Below are 16,939 nucleotides of genomic sequence, written 5' to 3' on the forward strand. Positions count from 1 at the left end.
AGAATATGCTTCTTGTTATGCCACATAGGCTTCAGATATGAAATGGAATTTCAGTTATGTTCTTATATACACATAACTAGAGAATCTTCTGGCAATTTTTCCCAGCAAATGATGCATAATTACAATGTCTTCTGAACAATTTATTGGATCAATAAATGTCTTCTGGATCAATTTATTTCAAATTCATCAACAGATCTATATGATTAAAGTTCTGGGAAAATTTTAAAAATTCAAACTAGGTTTTCACAGATAACTTAGTTTAATTGCTTAAACTATGGACTTTTTGCTTATAGCAATAGCAATAGCATTTAGACTTGTATACAGCTTCATAGTGCTTTTACAGCCCTCTCTAAGTGGTTTACAGAGTCACCATAATGCCCCCAACAATTTGGGTCCTCATTTTACCCCCCTCAGAAGGATGAAAGGATGAGTCCAACCTTGAGCCTGGTGAGACTTGAACTGCCGAACTGCAGCTAGCAGTCAGCTGAAGTAGCCTGCAGTACTGCACTCTAATCAGAGGTGGGTTTCAGCAGGTTCTGACCAATTCTGGAGAACCGGTAGCAGAAATTTTGAGTAGTTTGGAGAACCGGTAGTAAAAATTCTGACTGGCCCCACCCCCATCTATTCTCTGCCTCCCAAGTCCCAGCTGATCGGGAAGAAATGGGGATTTTGCAGTAACCCTCCCTTGGATTGGGGAGGGAATGGAGATTTTACAGTATCCTTCCCCTAGAGTGGGGTGGGATGGAGATTTTACAGTAGCCTTCCCCTGCCATGCCCACCAAGCCACGCCCACAGAACCGGTAGTATAAAAATTTGAAACCCACCACTGACTAATCACTGTGCCACCTCAGCTCTGTAGTGACTAGATGTTTGATTGGAGGCCATATTAAGGCATTGTGGAGTTTTCTAGGGTTAAGAATTTTTTTTACTTGTGCTGTGATAAGTGGAGAGGAAAGCCATTTCCTATATCAATTCGGAATTACCAAAGTTTTCTAGGCAGGTTTTCCTTGGTTTTACAAAAATGCAGAGTCTGACCAAACAATGTTGAACAGAAATCAGCTTTGCTTATTGAATATTTGCATTGTGCCATAATATTGTCATGCAAAGATGACTTTGTTGCACAACCAGAAATAATAATCTGCCTTTCTGTCAATAATATGACTTTTGTTACCTGTTAAAGGATTTCTAGATTAGTCACAATTGTGAATAATACTTATTTTTTAATTGCCCAGAATATACCCAATGAAAACTTTTGGATGGATACTTGGAACATGCCACAGAATCAGTTTCCAGAGAGACCCCCTCCATGGTGGAACCAACACCATCCAGAGGAACAGAGGTATGTTACTTCCTCATCTTACATTATTTAGTAACATCTTTTATTTTCTAGGTACCATATTTCCCCAAAAATAAGACTCTGTTTTATATTTATTTGAATCCTGAAATAAGTGCTTGGCCTTATTGCCATGCGCTCAATTGGGCTTTTGGGCTTATTATCAGGGGATGTCTTATTTTGGGGGAAACGGTAGTTTGGGTTATTGTTTTTAAAAAAAGTATGAAGCTACTTTCAATTGCTTAAATTAGCAGAATAAAAAGCAATAAAGCATAAATAAATAAAAGCCACATAATGCTATTTATTTAACAAGCATGGGCAAATAATTTTTCACCAGAGAGTGTCTATGAAGATTCTCAGTCATGGTTGTCCCAAAGGTGTTTTTTCAAGAGGCAATTGGACTTTCTGGTTTTTCTTTGAAGACATTTTGCTTCTCATCCAAGAGGTTTCTTAAACTCTGACTGGATGGTGGGGAATGGAAGGATTTATACTCCTTGCAGACAGCTGGTTATTTGCATTCTTTTAGCAGGTCATTAAGGTCATCTGGAGGTTTATCTGTGTCATCAGGGTCACCCGAGTGATGCAAATGGGTGTGGAGCCTTGTTGGAACTGTTAAAAGGACTGTGTTGTAGATTGGAGATACATGATGTCCTATTCCTCCTCCTCTGTTGAGAGAGGGCTGCTCAATTTTGACATAGATGGCCCTTTAACCCCTCTTTCAAACCAGTGATCCTCTCTGTCCAAAATATGGACCTTGTTGTCTTCAAAAGAGTGGCCTGTGTCTTTTAAATGCAGTTGGACAGCTGAACCTAGTCCTGATGTGTTTGGTCTCCTATGTTGTGCCATGCATTATGAAGTGGTTGTTTCATTTTCCCAATGTACAGATCTGCACATGGCTCACTGCATTGTACTGCATATACCACTTTGCTCAAACACCCAGACAGAAACTAAGCAACATGGTATCATAGTTCAAGAAACATAATCTCTACAATATAGAGAGAATACCATCAATCTGGTATAAATACCTTTATGTGTGAAGTTGAAAGGCATCATTTAGTGAGTCTCCCAGAAAAAGACGTTTAGAAAAATTTTTTGAACAACTTCTGGTTTTTACTTAATAGCATACAAAATTGGGAATAGCAGTAAAAGTTTGGGAACAAATTATGAAAATGGTAAAAGAGAAATTGTAAAGATTTTTAATAATTAATATGAGAGGAACTGTGAACAAAGTCATCTACACAAAGAAGATCCTGTAGTTCAGAGGCTTCACAAACTCCACAAACAGGAGACTCCCTGGAGGACTAGAGGACTCCCTAAAAAAGGAGTCCTCTAGTCTAGAGGCTTACAACCAAAGTACCTCCTTGCAGAATAGCACAGAGTTACCATGAGGCAGGCAGCATCTGTGATAAAGCTGAGCTTTGCATCACATCAGCTGGGCACCTCTGTAAAAAACAGAAAGATAAGTTGCTGCTGGTCCATGGAGCTAGCTGAGCAGCAGACCGAGTCCTGCAAGTATTTGGCTGGATGGATGGAAAGTAGACTGAAGTTTATGAGCTGCAACTGCCCTGTGTGTTTCAGTAGAGTCTGCTGCCTGGCTTTAGGGTCCCTTGGAGGCTGAGTGCCCAGGTTGGGAGCAGCCTGAAGCCTGTGGGAACCTGAGGGACAGAGGGAGGCCCTTGGGTGACTGGATGGGAGGTACGCCGAGGCCTGTGAGCTACAACTGCCCTTTGTGTGCTGGAAGCATCTGCTGCCCAAATTTGGTCTCCCTTGGGTGCTTTGAAGGCAACAGACCAAGGAATCTGGTGGGATGGGTGGCCGAGATAGATGCAGTATCCCTGAGGTCAGTCATACGAGTGAACAACTGCAGAAGAACTTCAGTGGTCATAACTTTGAAACTGGTTTATAAGTCGCTCTTGGCAGAGCTGTCATAATTTCAAACGGTTGCTAAGTGACTGGTTATAAGTCAAGGACTACCTGTATTTTCAACAGAAATGAAGGCAAGTACTGTAGAATGAAGCCTATGTTTGTTTGTACTTCTGCAGGCCCTACAACATCGGTTTTGATGATTACACCCGAGGTTCCTACCATAGGCGTCCTTACCGAGATCGTTTTAATACAAGATCTAAAAAGACCTTCTCAAGAGGTTTGTGAGAGTTAAAATACTGGTATGTACTCCAAAGGGATACGGTGGCTCAGTGGCTAAGACACCGAGCTTGTTGATCGAAAGGTCGGCAGTTCATCGGTTCGAATCCCTAGTGCCGCATGATGGGGTGAGCTCCCGTTACTTGTCCCAGCTTCTGCCAACCTAGCAGTTCGAAAGCATGTAAAAATGCAAGTAGAAAAATAGGGACCACCTTTGGTGGGAAGGTAACAGCGTTCCATGCGCCTTTGGCGTTTCGTCATGCCAGCCACATGACCATGGAGACATCTTCGGACAGCGCTGGCTTTTCGGCTTTGAAACGGAGATGAGCACTGCTCCCTAGAGTTGGGAACGACTAGCATATATGTGCGAGGGGAACCTTTACCTTTACCTTATGTACTCCAAGCAAAAGAGAATGAAAGAGGAGGAAGCCTCCAAATAGTACAGAAGAAAAGTAGCTTCTAAATAAGTGTAATCATGTAACAAAATATTAGTGTATGTGTGTGTGTGTGTATTCTATCTATCTATCTATCTATCTATCTATCTATCTATCTATCTATCTATCTATCTATCTATCTATCTATCTATCTATCTATCTATCTACGTCTCTGTCTCTCTCTCTGTCTCTATTAACTGAGTCAACCATGACTCATTTAACCATGGATAAGAATGTAATGGAAATAGAGAAGAATCTGTAGTCATTGCCAAAGAGGATAAATGAAAACATAAATTGATCTTTATAGAAATATATTTACCAAATATGTAGCAGATATTGCCTTAAAACTGATAGGTGTTACAGCACGTGCTCTAATGGACTGTCCATTATTACTATTATTTCCATGATTTCTCAATCTAGGATTCAATTTTTAAAAAAATGTCAGCAATCTCCTGTTCAGGAAAGCAGCATTTACGTTTTAAGGGAGGAACCTTCCTTTTCCTGGTTCCAGTATAGTAGCCAAAACAAACAGCAGAATTTAAATCTGTTTCTTTTAACTCTTTGGATGGTTTCTCTCCTCTATTATATTTAACTTTCAGCACAACAATATACGTGTGCATGACTGAGACCCCAATATTCTTTCAGGTACTCTGAAAAGAATAATACTGTGAAACAAAGCTTTTCCAAATGTTTGTCTCTTACCTCATGGAATTCATTGGAAACTTCTTAATTTCATTTAACTGTTTCTCTTTCTGCAGGAAGAGGTAATTTTCAAAACCAGTCAAGTTCTCCTTTAAGCAATGTGGCGGTAAGAAATAAATAATAATTCTTCAGGAACAGTGTATATTTTTGCACCAAATATATTCAGACAATTTCTCATGTGTATGTTCGTGGATATCTGGGAAGGTAAGGGGAGGAAATACTGAGATATGCATGATAATACCACACTTTTGACATGATTTAAGTATATGTCTCAAGTCTCATTATGCAATTATATAATTGCAGTATTTGCACCTCATTTTGATATAGTGCAGTTTGTTGTGGACATCGTATGCCAATTGGAAAACACATGCAATCTTTTGCTCTTACATGAAGGAAAATATAATGCTGGTATCTCAGTGGGGAATACTCAAAAAGATACAAATGAAGACAAATGCAGCTTAAAGATACATACAGTGGCAGCTTGTGACCATTAAATAATTGTTTAGAGCAGTTACTATTGCTTTCTTAACTACTTCTCTGTTTCTGTGCTCCAAATAATTATGTATCTTAATGTTTGGAAATTACAAGCAAAGCCAAATAACTATTTCCCTTAATGAAGCTAGACATAAAGGCCTAAGCAAAATAGACTACAGGTAGTCCTTGACTTACAACCATTCACTTAGTGACCGTTCAAAGTTACAATGGCACTGAAAAAGGTGACTTAGATCAGTCTTTTGCTTACTTCCTTTTCTCACCTGATTCTCACTCTTACAATTGTTGCAGTAGCCCTGTGGTCACATGATCAGAATTCAGACACTTGGCAACTAGCATGTATGTATGATGTTTGCGGTGTCTCAGGGTTGTGTGATCACCTTTTGCAACCTTCTGACAAGCAAAGTCAAAAGTCAATGGGGAAGCCAGATTCATTTAACAATCATGTTACTAACTTAACAACTGCAGTGATTCACTTAACAACCGTAGCAAGAAAGGTGGTAAAATGGGACAAAATTCTTTTAACAACTGTCTTAACAATGGAAATTTTGGGCTCAGTTGTGGTCATAAGACATACAGCCATTCATTTAATGACTGTTGCAAGTTATAATGATATTGAAAAAAAAGCGACCTATGATCAGTCCTTGTACTTACGACATTGCAACATCCCTATAGACAAGTGATCAAAATTTGAGCACTTGGCAACTGGCAAAGATTTATGACAGTTGTATCCTTAATGGGTCATGTGGTTGCCATTTGTGACCTTCCCAGCTGGCTTCCAACAAGCAGACTCAATGGGATTCATTTAACAACCATGGCAAAAAAAGATTATAAAATCAGGTGAGCTTCACTTACCCTGGTTTAGTAATGGAAATTCTAGTCCCAATTGTGGTCATAAGTCAAAGACTACCTATATAGTTGTAGTGTTTACAAGAAAGTAATGGTGTGGAGGCACATAGTGGTGTGAACTACTTTTTCTCTGATACCTTATATAAACTCTGTATTATCCTATATCACTGTGAGATTTAAAAAAAACAGCAAACCTCATAAAAAGTGAAACAGAGGCCATGAACAAGTAAAAAGCAGATTTATTGTAAGGATATATGTATCCCATAAACTTTTGCAAAAGGGTTCTCCCATGAAAGAGAGAGAACGTTTTACCACTCCAAATACATGGTTAAATACATTTTCAGGCAATCAGCAAAACAATTAAAACGCCCCCATCTGTCATTGTTTTTCATTTTGGCTTTCTCACATGTTCCACCCTGGAGTTCGCCTCCAAAAATACCCTCTAAACATGTATTCTTAATTGTTTGTTATTGTTCTTATTAATTGGATAATTAGTCTCTTCTTCCTTTTCAGTGGAGTTTGGTTCAGCTTGACCCAACTTAGAATGTACCAGAACATTTATTTCCTCAAAACAGATGTCATAAACATTTCCCATATTTTACTCAGCTTAATGTCAGAGAGGATTAACTCAGGTTATATAAAGGATAAATATGGAGTCACTCAGGCTATATTCTTTACAGGAATAATTCTTTTCCTCTAAATCACCCATTATTGTTTGCCTTTGCACGCTGTATTTCCTTTGCCTACCCCTACTACCAGCCTTATCTTATACTGACCTTGATACATACACACAGTTGCCGTAATCAGGCCAGCTGCAGAGTTGACACACATTTTATGTCCTAGACTTATTTATTTATTTATTTATTTATTTTATTGGATTTATATACTGCCCTACTCCCGAAGGACTCAGGGCGGTGAACAGCCACAGAATAAAACACATAAATACAAAAATTTAAAATAGAATAAAAACAAATTAAATAATTTGGCTGAGACAAATTTAAAATACCCAATAATTTAAAAACAAATTAAAATTTACATTTAAAAGGGAAAAAGATTTAGGCCAGGCCACCTTGATGAAATAAGAAAGTCTTAAGCATGCGACGGAAGGTGCGCAGATCCGGGATCCTCCGTATCTCCGGGGGGAGCTTGTTCCAGATCGTAGCTGCCCCCACAGAGAAGGCTCTCCCTCTAGGGGCTGCCAGTCGACATTATTTGGCCGACGGCACCCGGAAGAGCACCTCTGTATGGGAGCGTACTGGCCGGTGGGAGGCTATTGGTGGTAGCAGGCAGTCCCGTAACCAGGTCCTAAGCCATGGAGCGCTCTAAAGGTGATAACTAAAACCTTGAAGTGCACCCAGAAGACCACCGGGAGCCAGTGCAGCTCGCTTAAGTTGTTTATCTTGTCCTTATTATTATGAACAAATGTATGACTCCAAAAGGAAGGATGAGTTGATAGATGCCAAGAAAAAACATGGAATATCCTTGGCAGGCATTTCCAGATGCTAAATCAGATTAATTTCCCTCACTTACAAAAATATATGTAAGCCAAGACAAGGTAGGATGGGATGGGAACACCATTGTAGAACTACCTGGGAAGGTGCAGTGTTCCAGCTGGTATGCGAAGAGATCCCTTTCACAATTCCTGTTAACAGAAAGAACATATGGGTACATTCTCTTTAATTTTATTTATTTATTTATTTTATTTTATTGAATTTCTATACCGCCCTACTCCCGAAGGACTCAGGGCGGTGCACAGCCATGAAATAAAACACATAGATATACAAAATTTAAAATCGAATAAAATGAATTAAATAAATTTGGCTGAATTAATACCCATAATTTAAGATACCCATATTTTAAAATACATTAAAAATATAAAATTTACACTTAAAAGGGAGAAGATTTAGGCGAGCACTTTATTCTACGACTATGTTTATTGTCTTGAATCTTAAATAACCTGTCTGGTCATTAGGTGCCAGAACAATAAAAGCAGAATGTCTATATATAATAAATGTCCATCATGTGAGACTCCTCTGTTGCAGCCAAAGAAAAAGTTTGAGAAAGTGAAAAAACAGCCAGAAGATTCTAAGAAATTCGAACAGGACAAGGGAAATACTGCAGCATCAGTGAAAAAAGATGTCCCATCCAAGGTAATAATAGGAAAAGATTTAGAATATTTGTATAATAAGATGATGAGCTTCCAAACCATAAAAAGGATGTTGGCAATGCTAACTTCTATACTTTGTCCTAAAACAGTGTTTCTCAACCTTAGCAATTTAAGATGTGTGGACTTCACATTTTAAATGCCTGGGTAAAGTAGATTTTAATTGGATGCATAAAAATATAGGGAGAGATATTCCTTAAGGCATTTAGTTTTAAAATTCTTCAATTCTTTAAAAGTAAGTTCTTGTATCTTGAACTGGGCTTGAAAGCAAGTAGCTAATCAGTGCTGTCTTTTAAAACTGGTCCACCCTGATTCTTCTTGTCTGTGTGACTAGAGGTTTAGTTACTGCATACACTTCTGTGCATATTATAAGCTTCTGGGATTTTCAGGAATAGTCATAGCATAGGAATAACACGATGAAGGAGGGGGAGGGAGAGGGGAGGGGGAAGGGGATTCAGTTCAAACCATAATTCATATTCAAAGATATGTAAAGTTGATCAGTTTCAATTTTTGAACACTTTTAACATATTAGTGACTGGTCGATAATGTAATTTCCATAGAAAATTTCTCAAAAATTGATCATACATCTTGAAGTTTTAATTTAGAGGGACTCTCTTTTCCTAGTAAAAAGACAATATTTTGTTATTTAGGGAAAAAAGATTTGCTTTTAAAATCTTTTCCAAGTTCTAATCTATATAAATGCTGCAGGTCAAACCAAAAGATAGTCAGCCTGATGAAGAGTCTCCTAGCCAGACTGACTCTGTTACATCTCCTGAAGTTGTTGCAGAAGAAGAAACACCATCTGGAATTACAAAAATCCCTCCTCACACCCAGAATGAAGATATTGTAGTGGTATGAATATTTCTTCCTTTTATATGTTCTTTTAATGTGATTCCCTGTGATAATACTGTCATTACGTCTCATTAACTCTGGTTGCATGTTTCTTTGATTTTGTGCTATGAGTATTTGTATTTTGCTTTATTTGCTCAGTTTTTCTGACAAAGTTATTTAACTTCTTGCAGATATGGAGCAGAATAAACTCTAGAACTTTCTGATTCCCAAAAACCTATTTGATTTTTAGCAGCTGCTACTGTGGTATACATCTTCATTTTCTTTAGAAGAAGATTTCTGATCTGCAGGTGTAGTTTAGTTAAGCATAAACTGTGTGTAGAATTTAAACAACAATATTCATTAATATTGGATTAGTCATTGTTTAATTTGTATTAAGCATATACATGTCACTTCCAAATTGGATTGAAATTGTGAAGTGTGCTTTTCAAAATTTCAAACAATACTTTTATACCTTTTCCCCAGTATACATCACACCTCCTTCCCCCCGCCCCCCAGTTCCTGCCTGTTTACATCCTGCGTACGTGTCCAACATGATTCCTTTTGGTTATGGCTTCTTTTATTTACTGATTTCCAATTTCCTGTGCTTTGCAGTGATTGATTTTGCTGATTTACAAGAGGATGCATCTTATCTCTCTCACCCTTTGTGGGTGAGCTTTCTTGAACATTTTGGTCAAGCTGACACAATAATTAATCTTTTTCCATTTGTGGCTTTTCCTTTGCCTTGTTACTGAAGCTTTGCAATAGAGCCTTTATAATTTCTTTTATGCAATTAATACATTCTATAAAAGAGTACGTTTTTATCTTTTCTTACAATAATATACCAAACTGAGTTGTATATTTCTTTTATTAGGGAGATGCTATTATACTGTTCTTTAGATTATGAGCATCTCATTCAGGAAAAATATTCCTTATTAAGTTATGATTTTTAACTAATGAGGATATATAATGAGCCTATCTTCTTTCTTACTTCTATCTCATTAATCCTTTTGTGGGGCGGGGAAAGCTAACATAGTGATCATGAGATAAGCGACTGCTGGCAAATGGGAATTCCACAGGCTCCTCTAATTTATGTTTTCTCTAATGCTAATGGCAACACTAGTGTGAGGAGTAAAACTCACTCAAAGTTGTTGGAATACAAAACAGTTTAATTGAAGCTTTTGCAAAAGCTAGTGGTCCTCAATACACATAGGCAAGAGACCATACCCAAGTAATGAAAAAGCACTTTTATAATCATCCTACCCCCATCAGCTTATGCCACATCATTCCTTTCCAGGCCAAGTTGATAGCCCTAGTCTGGTCACATGCTTTCCGACAGCTGCCCTAGAATCTATTATCACCCCTAAATGTTTAAAGTTAGTTAAGCCCTTATTGTCACCCAAGCTTGCTAAACATTCACACACACCCTCATCTCTTACTTCTTTGATATTCCCTTATCAGTTACCTTGTTTCACAAGAATTATAACATAGCCATAAAAAAAGAACATCACTCAAGTAAAATAAACATTTGAGAGAGAAAGCTGTCAAAGCAAGTTTGGATTAAATGCATTCTTAGCCTTCCCAAGGTCAGACTTGACTATTCTCTTTGTTTATGGAGACTCGAGAACAGCTAAAAACGCTACAATATATTAAACACTCTCCTGTCAGTCATGGTCTCAAGGGGAGAGAGAGAGAGAGAGGCCTTTTAAGGCTTATAGGAAATTATCAGTAAGAAAATTGTAAACATGGCTGGAGTCTGGCTATATGTTAAGATACTAACTCTAGGTAATTGGAACAAAGAATAAACCTTATATAAAGTGTATATGTCTTTCATAAGCTATATGCTAGTCTATATTATGGAAAATTACAACTTCTTATATTGTACCCCACACTAGGAAGGAGGGAGGAGGCTAATTGTTCATGCATGCCAACCTCTATCTCACAAATTGTCTCTTCTCCCCTTTCCCTCCCCCACTCTTATCCTAGAAATAACCTAGAAAAGTAACATTTCTGAGGAAACTCTTAAAGGTAAAATACATACCTACAATCCTGATAACTAAATATAAATGTATATATAATTCTGAGTAATAAGTAGTACAAGTCAATATTAAAAACAAAAACTAAACACAAAAGAAATGCCAATATACAATCCAAAACACTCGCCCACTTGCTTACAGAATTGCAGCAAGGTGGGAGCGGCACACATTTCTGGAGAGGAGAGTACAGGTTGTCCTCAAGTTACAAATGTAATTGAGCTTGGCAATTATGATTGTAAATCGTGATGGTCGTAAAGCAGGCCACTGTCTAACCGAACTCAATTTTACAACCTTTTTTGTGGCAGTCATTTAGTGAACCCATTGTTCACTATTGTTGTGGAAAAATTGAGACTGAACAACATTCCTGGGTCAGCCAGAGTCAGTTTATTGCGCAAGGTTCAGAGCCAGATTTGTACCTGAAACTTTGAACAATGAAAGAGCTCTGATAGACAGTTTATATATGTTTCTAAGACAAAGGATTCGGTGAGCTCATGCAGTTTTCCATATATGGTTAACATACACTTGTTATATGATAATTGACACACTTCCTAATTACTAAACCATAACTTGCTAGTTTATAAGGTTATCTTAGCTACACAACTTTTCCTTAAGTGCTGTGGTTGCTAATGGGAGATTTACTGTTGTCCTTGGGTAATAAGAAGTAATAAGTGACTCTTTGTTTCCTGTGTCTGTCTTTGTGTATTTGACAGAAAGGCCCCCCTCAGATGTTTTCCATATGGCTGTCCTTCTGTGACAGCTAGGCCTCATCAGAAGATTTATTACCACTAATGGGGTTTAGCTGTTTTTAATGTAATCTCCATCAAGCACGTTTCTCCCTTATAATAATGTGAATAGAGAGGGTCTCTTAGAGTTCATGTAGCTAAGCACGTTTTTCCCTTATAATAATGTGAATAGAGAGGGTCCTTTAGAGTTCATGTAGCTGACTCTGTATGATTCCTATTTTATTCACATTACTATGGCCTGATTTTTGCCAGAAACCAGAAGTAAATACCAGTTTTCAGCAAAACTGTTGTAAATTGTGGTTACATGACTATGGGTCGCTGCATAAATGTGAGCCAGTTGCCAAGTGCCAAAATGCGGTCATGGGACCACAGGAGGAGTTGACACCAGAACCAGAACTTTGTTACTGGGTTACGTAAGTCCCTTCTGGGATGGTGGTCATGTCATAACTTTGAATGGTCACTAAAAAAACTGGTCATAAATCAGTGAGTCCTTGTATTCTGCAAGGTGTGGGTTGCCACAAAGGAAGACCTGCTGACTCACCTAAACCCTATGAATCTCATTAAAGGAGACATCTTTCAGCATACTTGCTTCTGATCATGGATCTTAAACAGGCTGCTTGTATTCTGACAAAGCATTATATCATGGACTGGTGCTGTGACATTTAGGGCTTTAAAGAAACAACCAACACTTTAGCTCCATATAGAGTAGAACCATGATGGCGAACCTATGGCACACGTGCCACAGGTGGCGCATGGAGCCATATTAGTGGGCACGCCAGCTCAGCTCTGGGGTGCATGCGCGTACCGGCCAGCTGATTTTCGGGCCTTCTGGGCCCACCAGAAGTAGAGAAACAGGCTGTTTCCTGCCTCTGGAGGGCCGGTGTGGGGGGGAGTCCCATTTTTCTTTCCTACCTGGCTCCAGATCCTCTCTATGCATCTGAGAAGGGCGAAAACAGCCTTTCCCACTCCTTTGGAGGCCCTACAGAGGCTGAAAGGGCCCATTTCCTGACTCCCGGTGGGGCAGGAAGTGATGTTTTTTGCTGTCCCCAGCCTCCAGAGACTCCTAGAGAGGCTCCTAGAGACTCCTAGAGAGGCTCTGGAGGCTGAGGTCAGCAAAAAATGTCACTTCCTGTCCCACCGGGAGTTGGGAAATGGGCCGTTTCAGGCCTTTGGACGGCCTCCAAGAGAGTGAAAAAGGCTGTTTTCGCCCTTCCCAGATAAATAGAGAGGATCTGGAACCAGGTAAGAAAGAAAAACGGGCCTACCAGGCCATCATGTGCCAGGAGCGGGGGGGGGTTGTTGCGTACATGGGCACGTGCACGCGTGACCCTCCCTCGCCCCCCCTCCTGGTACGCGATGGCAAAAAGGTTAGCCATCACTGGAGTAAAGCATTCTGATCCAAGTGGGGTCATAATTAAAATATCACTTAAAGCTGAGCAAAAGTTTCCCTTAACCACAACTTCTAGCTACTGTTCAAGCAAGAGTTCCACATCCAGGAGGGCCTCCAAGTCTGTATTAAAGGGTAAAAAGGAAAAAAAAGTATTTCCAAATAGTAATGTACCGTATCTTGTGATATAGAAATAGTTTTTCTTCAAGTCTTCTTTGTTAAGCTTGGTTAGCATTAAACTGGTTCTTATTTTTTTTCCTTAAAAAAAAAAACCAACTTCAGGATAAACTGGAAGATTGTGAGGCCACTGAAGATCTTCTCAGTCAGACTGTCTCTATTTTGTCTCCTGGAGTATCCACAGAAGATAAAACATCATCTTGTAGCACAGAAGTCCTTCAAGACATTGAGGAGAAAGATTCTGTATTGGTATGAATGCTTCCTTTATTTTGTTAAGGAATTGTTTTTTCATGACATGTTAGTCTAAATAAGTAACATAACTTTTCTTTGTTGTCAGAGATGTTTACATTCAGTTACTTATTTGCTAAAGAATCAGGGAGTACTTTCATAAGTTTGCACTTTTTGTTTTTCACTGGTCTATGTTTGTGAGGCTGGTTATTTTGTTTGTTCCCTTCTATGAGTACAGGTTGCCATGACTTGAAGTAATCCCTGGGTGGGCAGTCTTAATACAGATTTTTAATGAAGAGCTAACTTTACTGGACAAGTTTAAACAACAAGTTGCTCTAATCATATTGAAGAACACATTGCAGGGTCCATTTTAAAGCATTTTAAATTACATTCTGCTGCTGTGTTTCTGCATCACTTGTACCTAGATTTCTAAGTGAGAGATCTCCCTTGAACTATACCAATGAATACTGTATTTGTTGAATCAGAATAGAGCTGGAAGGGACCTTGGAGGTTTCTAGTTCAACCCTCCGCCTATACCATTTCAGACAAGTGGGTGTCCAGTCTCTTCTTAAAAACTTCCAGTGATGAAGCACCCACAAGGTCTGAAGGCAAGCTGTTCCATTGGCTAATTGTCCTCACTGTTAGGAAGTTTCTCCTCAATTCCAGGTTGCTTCTCTCCTTGATTAGTTTCCATCTATTGTTTCTTGTCCTGCCCTCTGGAAAATAAATTGACCCCCTTTTCTTTGTGGCAGCCTCTCAAATACTGGAATACTGCTATCATATCTCCCCTAGTTCTTCTTTTTTCTAGACTAGCCGAAGCCAAATCCTTCAACTGTTCTTCATATGTTTTAGCCTTCGGGCCTTTAATCATCTTTGTTGCTCTTCTTTGCACTGTTTCCAAAGTTCTCAACATCTTTTTTGTAATATGGTGACCAAAACTGGATGCAGTATTCCAGATGTGGTCTTACCAAGGCTTTATAAACTGCTGACTCATGTTTAAGTGATCGTCCCCTAAAAACTCCAAGGTCCCTCTCACAGTTACTGTTTTGGAGCCAGTTTATGTTCTCAAACTCAGAGAAAAATCTTTTGCACAGATTTGGACAAGAATTGATATAAAATATGCTTGACTTCTCATTCATCTTTCAATATCTCTGTAATTGGCAAATTAAACATGTCAAATATCTTTGTTTTGAGACTACAGGTAGGTGTTGATTTAAAACTACAATTGTGTCCAAAATTTTCATTGCTAAGCAAGATGTTGTTAAGTGAGTTGCGCCCCATTTCACGATATTTTTGCCACAGTTATTAAATGAATCACTCCAGTTGTTAAGCAGGTCTGGCTTACTCCATTAAATTTGCTTCTTTAAGCAAAGTTGGGAAGGTTACAAACTGTGATCACCTGACATAGGACAGTGCAACTGTCATAAATATATGGCAGTTGCAAAGTGTTTGAATTTTGACCACATGACCATAGGGATGCTGCAACGGTCATAAGTGTGAAAAGCAGTTCTAAGTCTGCTTTTTTCAGTGCTGCTGTAAACAAATGGTCACTAAACAAATGGTTGTAGGTTGAGGACTACCTGTACCTCTTCCACAAGCCTATGCTCTCCAGATGTGTTTGATTAAAGAGTTTAGGATCAATGGCTGTGAATTATGGCAGGTAAAATGCAACATAAATAGAAGCCTTCAGAATGATGAAGACAACCCAGCAAGAACAGCATTCATTCTGCACTCAAGTTGTTGAAATTTTATCTTCATGCCTTCCAACTTGAAGACAGAAAATTAAGATTCACTTAAAATATTAAAGCTCTTGCTACCACTCTTAACTCACAATCTTTAATGCAGATATTTCCTTGTCTTTGGTCACATTGAATAGGATTTATGTGGGTTAGACAACATCAAGAAGATCATATTTGGCTTATTATTAAGTTATTATCTTACCAGTTATAAAATATATTTTAATTTGTGAAATATACCAGTTAAATACCAGTAAAATATTTTGTATTTTAAAACAGAGTTTCTCAACTTTGGCCAGTTGAAGATGGGTGGACTTTAGTTCCCTTGCTTTGCTGCAGGGGAATTCTAGGAGTTGAAGTCCACCCATCTTCAACTTGCAAAGGTTGAGAAAGACTGTTTTAAAATATTTCCTCACTACTTCTCAAAAGATTGACGGAAATTGCACTGCGGCTAGAATTGCATATGCGCAACTTTGGAAAGGGAAAGAAGTACCATCGGATCAGATGATTATCAACAAAATTTTGTGGTGTGCAGAATGTGATAGACTAACGTATATTCTTTAAGATGGACAAGAATCAACTTTCAATCAAAGCTGCGATAAATGGTACCAATGGATAGAAGTAAAAATGTCATGAGGCAGATGTTAGGGAAGCATGTAGCATAGATATGTAAATAGCAAGTTAAATATAAATAAGGTTATATTAGATATAAGAAGATTAACAAATGCAAGATGCAGTATGAAAAACCAAATTGAATATGTAGTATGATGATATGTGAAGTTATTTAGAAACTGTATATATATGGGGGTTGAATCAACCTCAGTCGTACGTATGTGATTGTGTTTCGTTATAGTCTTCTTTCTGTTTTTTGTTTCTAATTTATAATAAAAAACTTTATTAAAAAGAAAAAGATTGACGGAAATTGCATCCTGGAATCTGATTTTATTGAAAAGTATGTCCCTGGTTAGAATAAATCATCCATGTCTTCCTTAGACAAAAGGCTTATGATTTATCTTGTAAAACTAATATAGAAAAATGATTAATTAGATGCTGTATGTAACTGATTTATTAATATACCTGGATAAATTAAGTGGTATTTCTACTATTTAAGCCTGTTGCCCATTCCCTCCTGATCCATATTTTTCATCATGAAAGCAGTGTACTGTTTTTACAAACATTATAAGGCTTTTGCAGAAGTTACTTGATCAGAGAAGACTCAAACAATTAGTTTGTAGACCAGCTGATTATTTTATTATGAAAGTCATACCTGTAACACAGCTTTGCATTTCAGTTGGCCTCTGCAGAATACACCTGAACCAAATGTTTCACTCTAGAGAAGAAATGTATGTCATTGAGATTGAAAACATGCAGGAATTGAAAGGACATACAAAGAAGTAAATTCTTAAAGGGGATGAACAATGATCCTCAAACTGAGCAAATCGATGATCCAGGTCTGTGTAGTAACAGATCCATTCATTTTGCTTCCCAAAATATTCTAATTCCGCTTTTGTTTTAAATTGACGTAGACTGAAACTTCAGCCAAGCAGAATGATACAGATCACTATCAAACTTGTGTTGCTCCAATTCTTGATTCTTCCAGCCTTCCAAGTACCCTCACTGATGTTCACTATGAGCCTGTCCTAGTGAGAGAAAAAGATAATGAATTGGTAAGAATGGGAAAAATCTTT

General features: G+C 38.2%; 1 protein-coding gene across 3 annotated transcripts in view; it reads left to right on the forward strand.

The window, feature by feature from the left end:
• Positions 1-16,939, forward strand: part of LOC117663936 (uncharacterized) — a 41,630-nt gene that overhangs the window by 10,496 nt on the left and 14,195 nt on the right. For all 3 annotated transcript variants that reach the window (XM_060689815.2, XM_087889527.1, XM_060689816.2), the window contains 7 exons: positions 1,233-1,339; positions 3,376-3,476; positions 4,668-4,717; positions 7,995-8,102; positions 8,825-8,968; positions 13,393-13,536; positions 16,778-16,918. In XM_060689815.2, the coding sequence (XP_060545798.1) occupies positions 1,233-1,339; positions 3,376-3,476; positions 4,668-4,717; positions 7,995-8,102; positions 8,825-8,968; positions 13,393-13,536; positions 16,778-16,918 (795 nt within the window). The remainder of the gene's footprint in view (positions 1-1,232; positions 1,340-3,375; positions 3,477-4,667; positions 4,718-7,994; positions 8,103-8,824; positions 8,969-13,392; positions 13,537-16,777; positions 16,919-16,939) is intronic.

Source organism: Pantherophis guttatus, chromosome 3 (genome assembly GCF_059756535.1).
Source record: "Pantherophis guttatus breed Tessera chromosome 3, ASM5975653v1, whole genome shotgun sequence".
Classification (NCBI taxonomy): Eukaryota; Metazoa; Chordata; class Lepidosauria; order Squamata; family Colubridae; genus Pantherophis; species Pantherophis guttatus.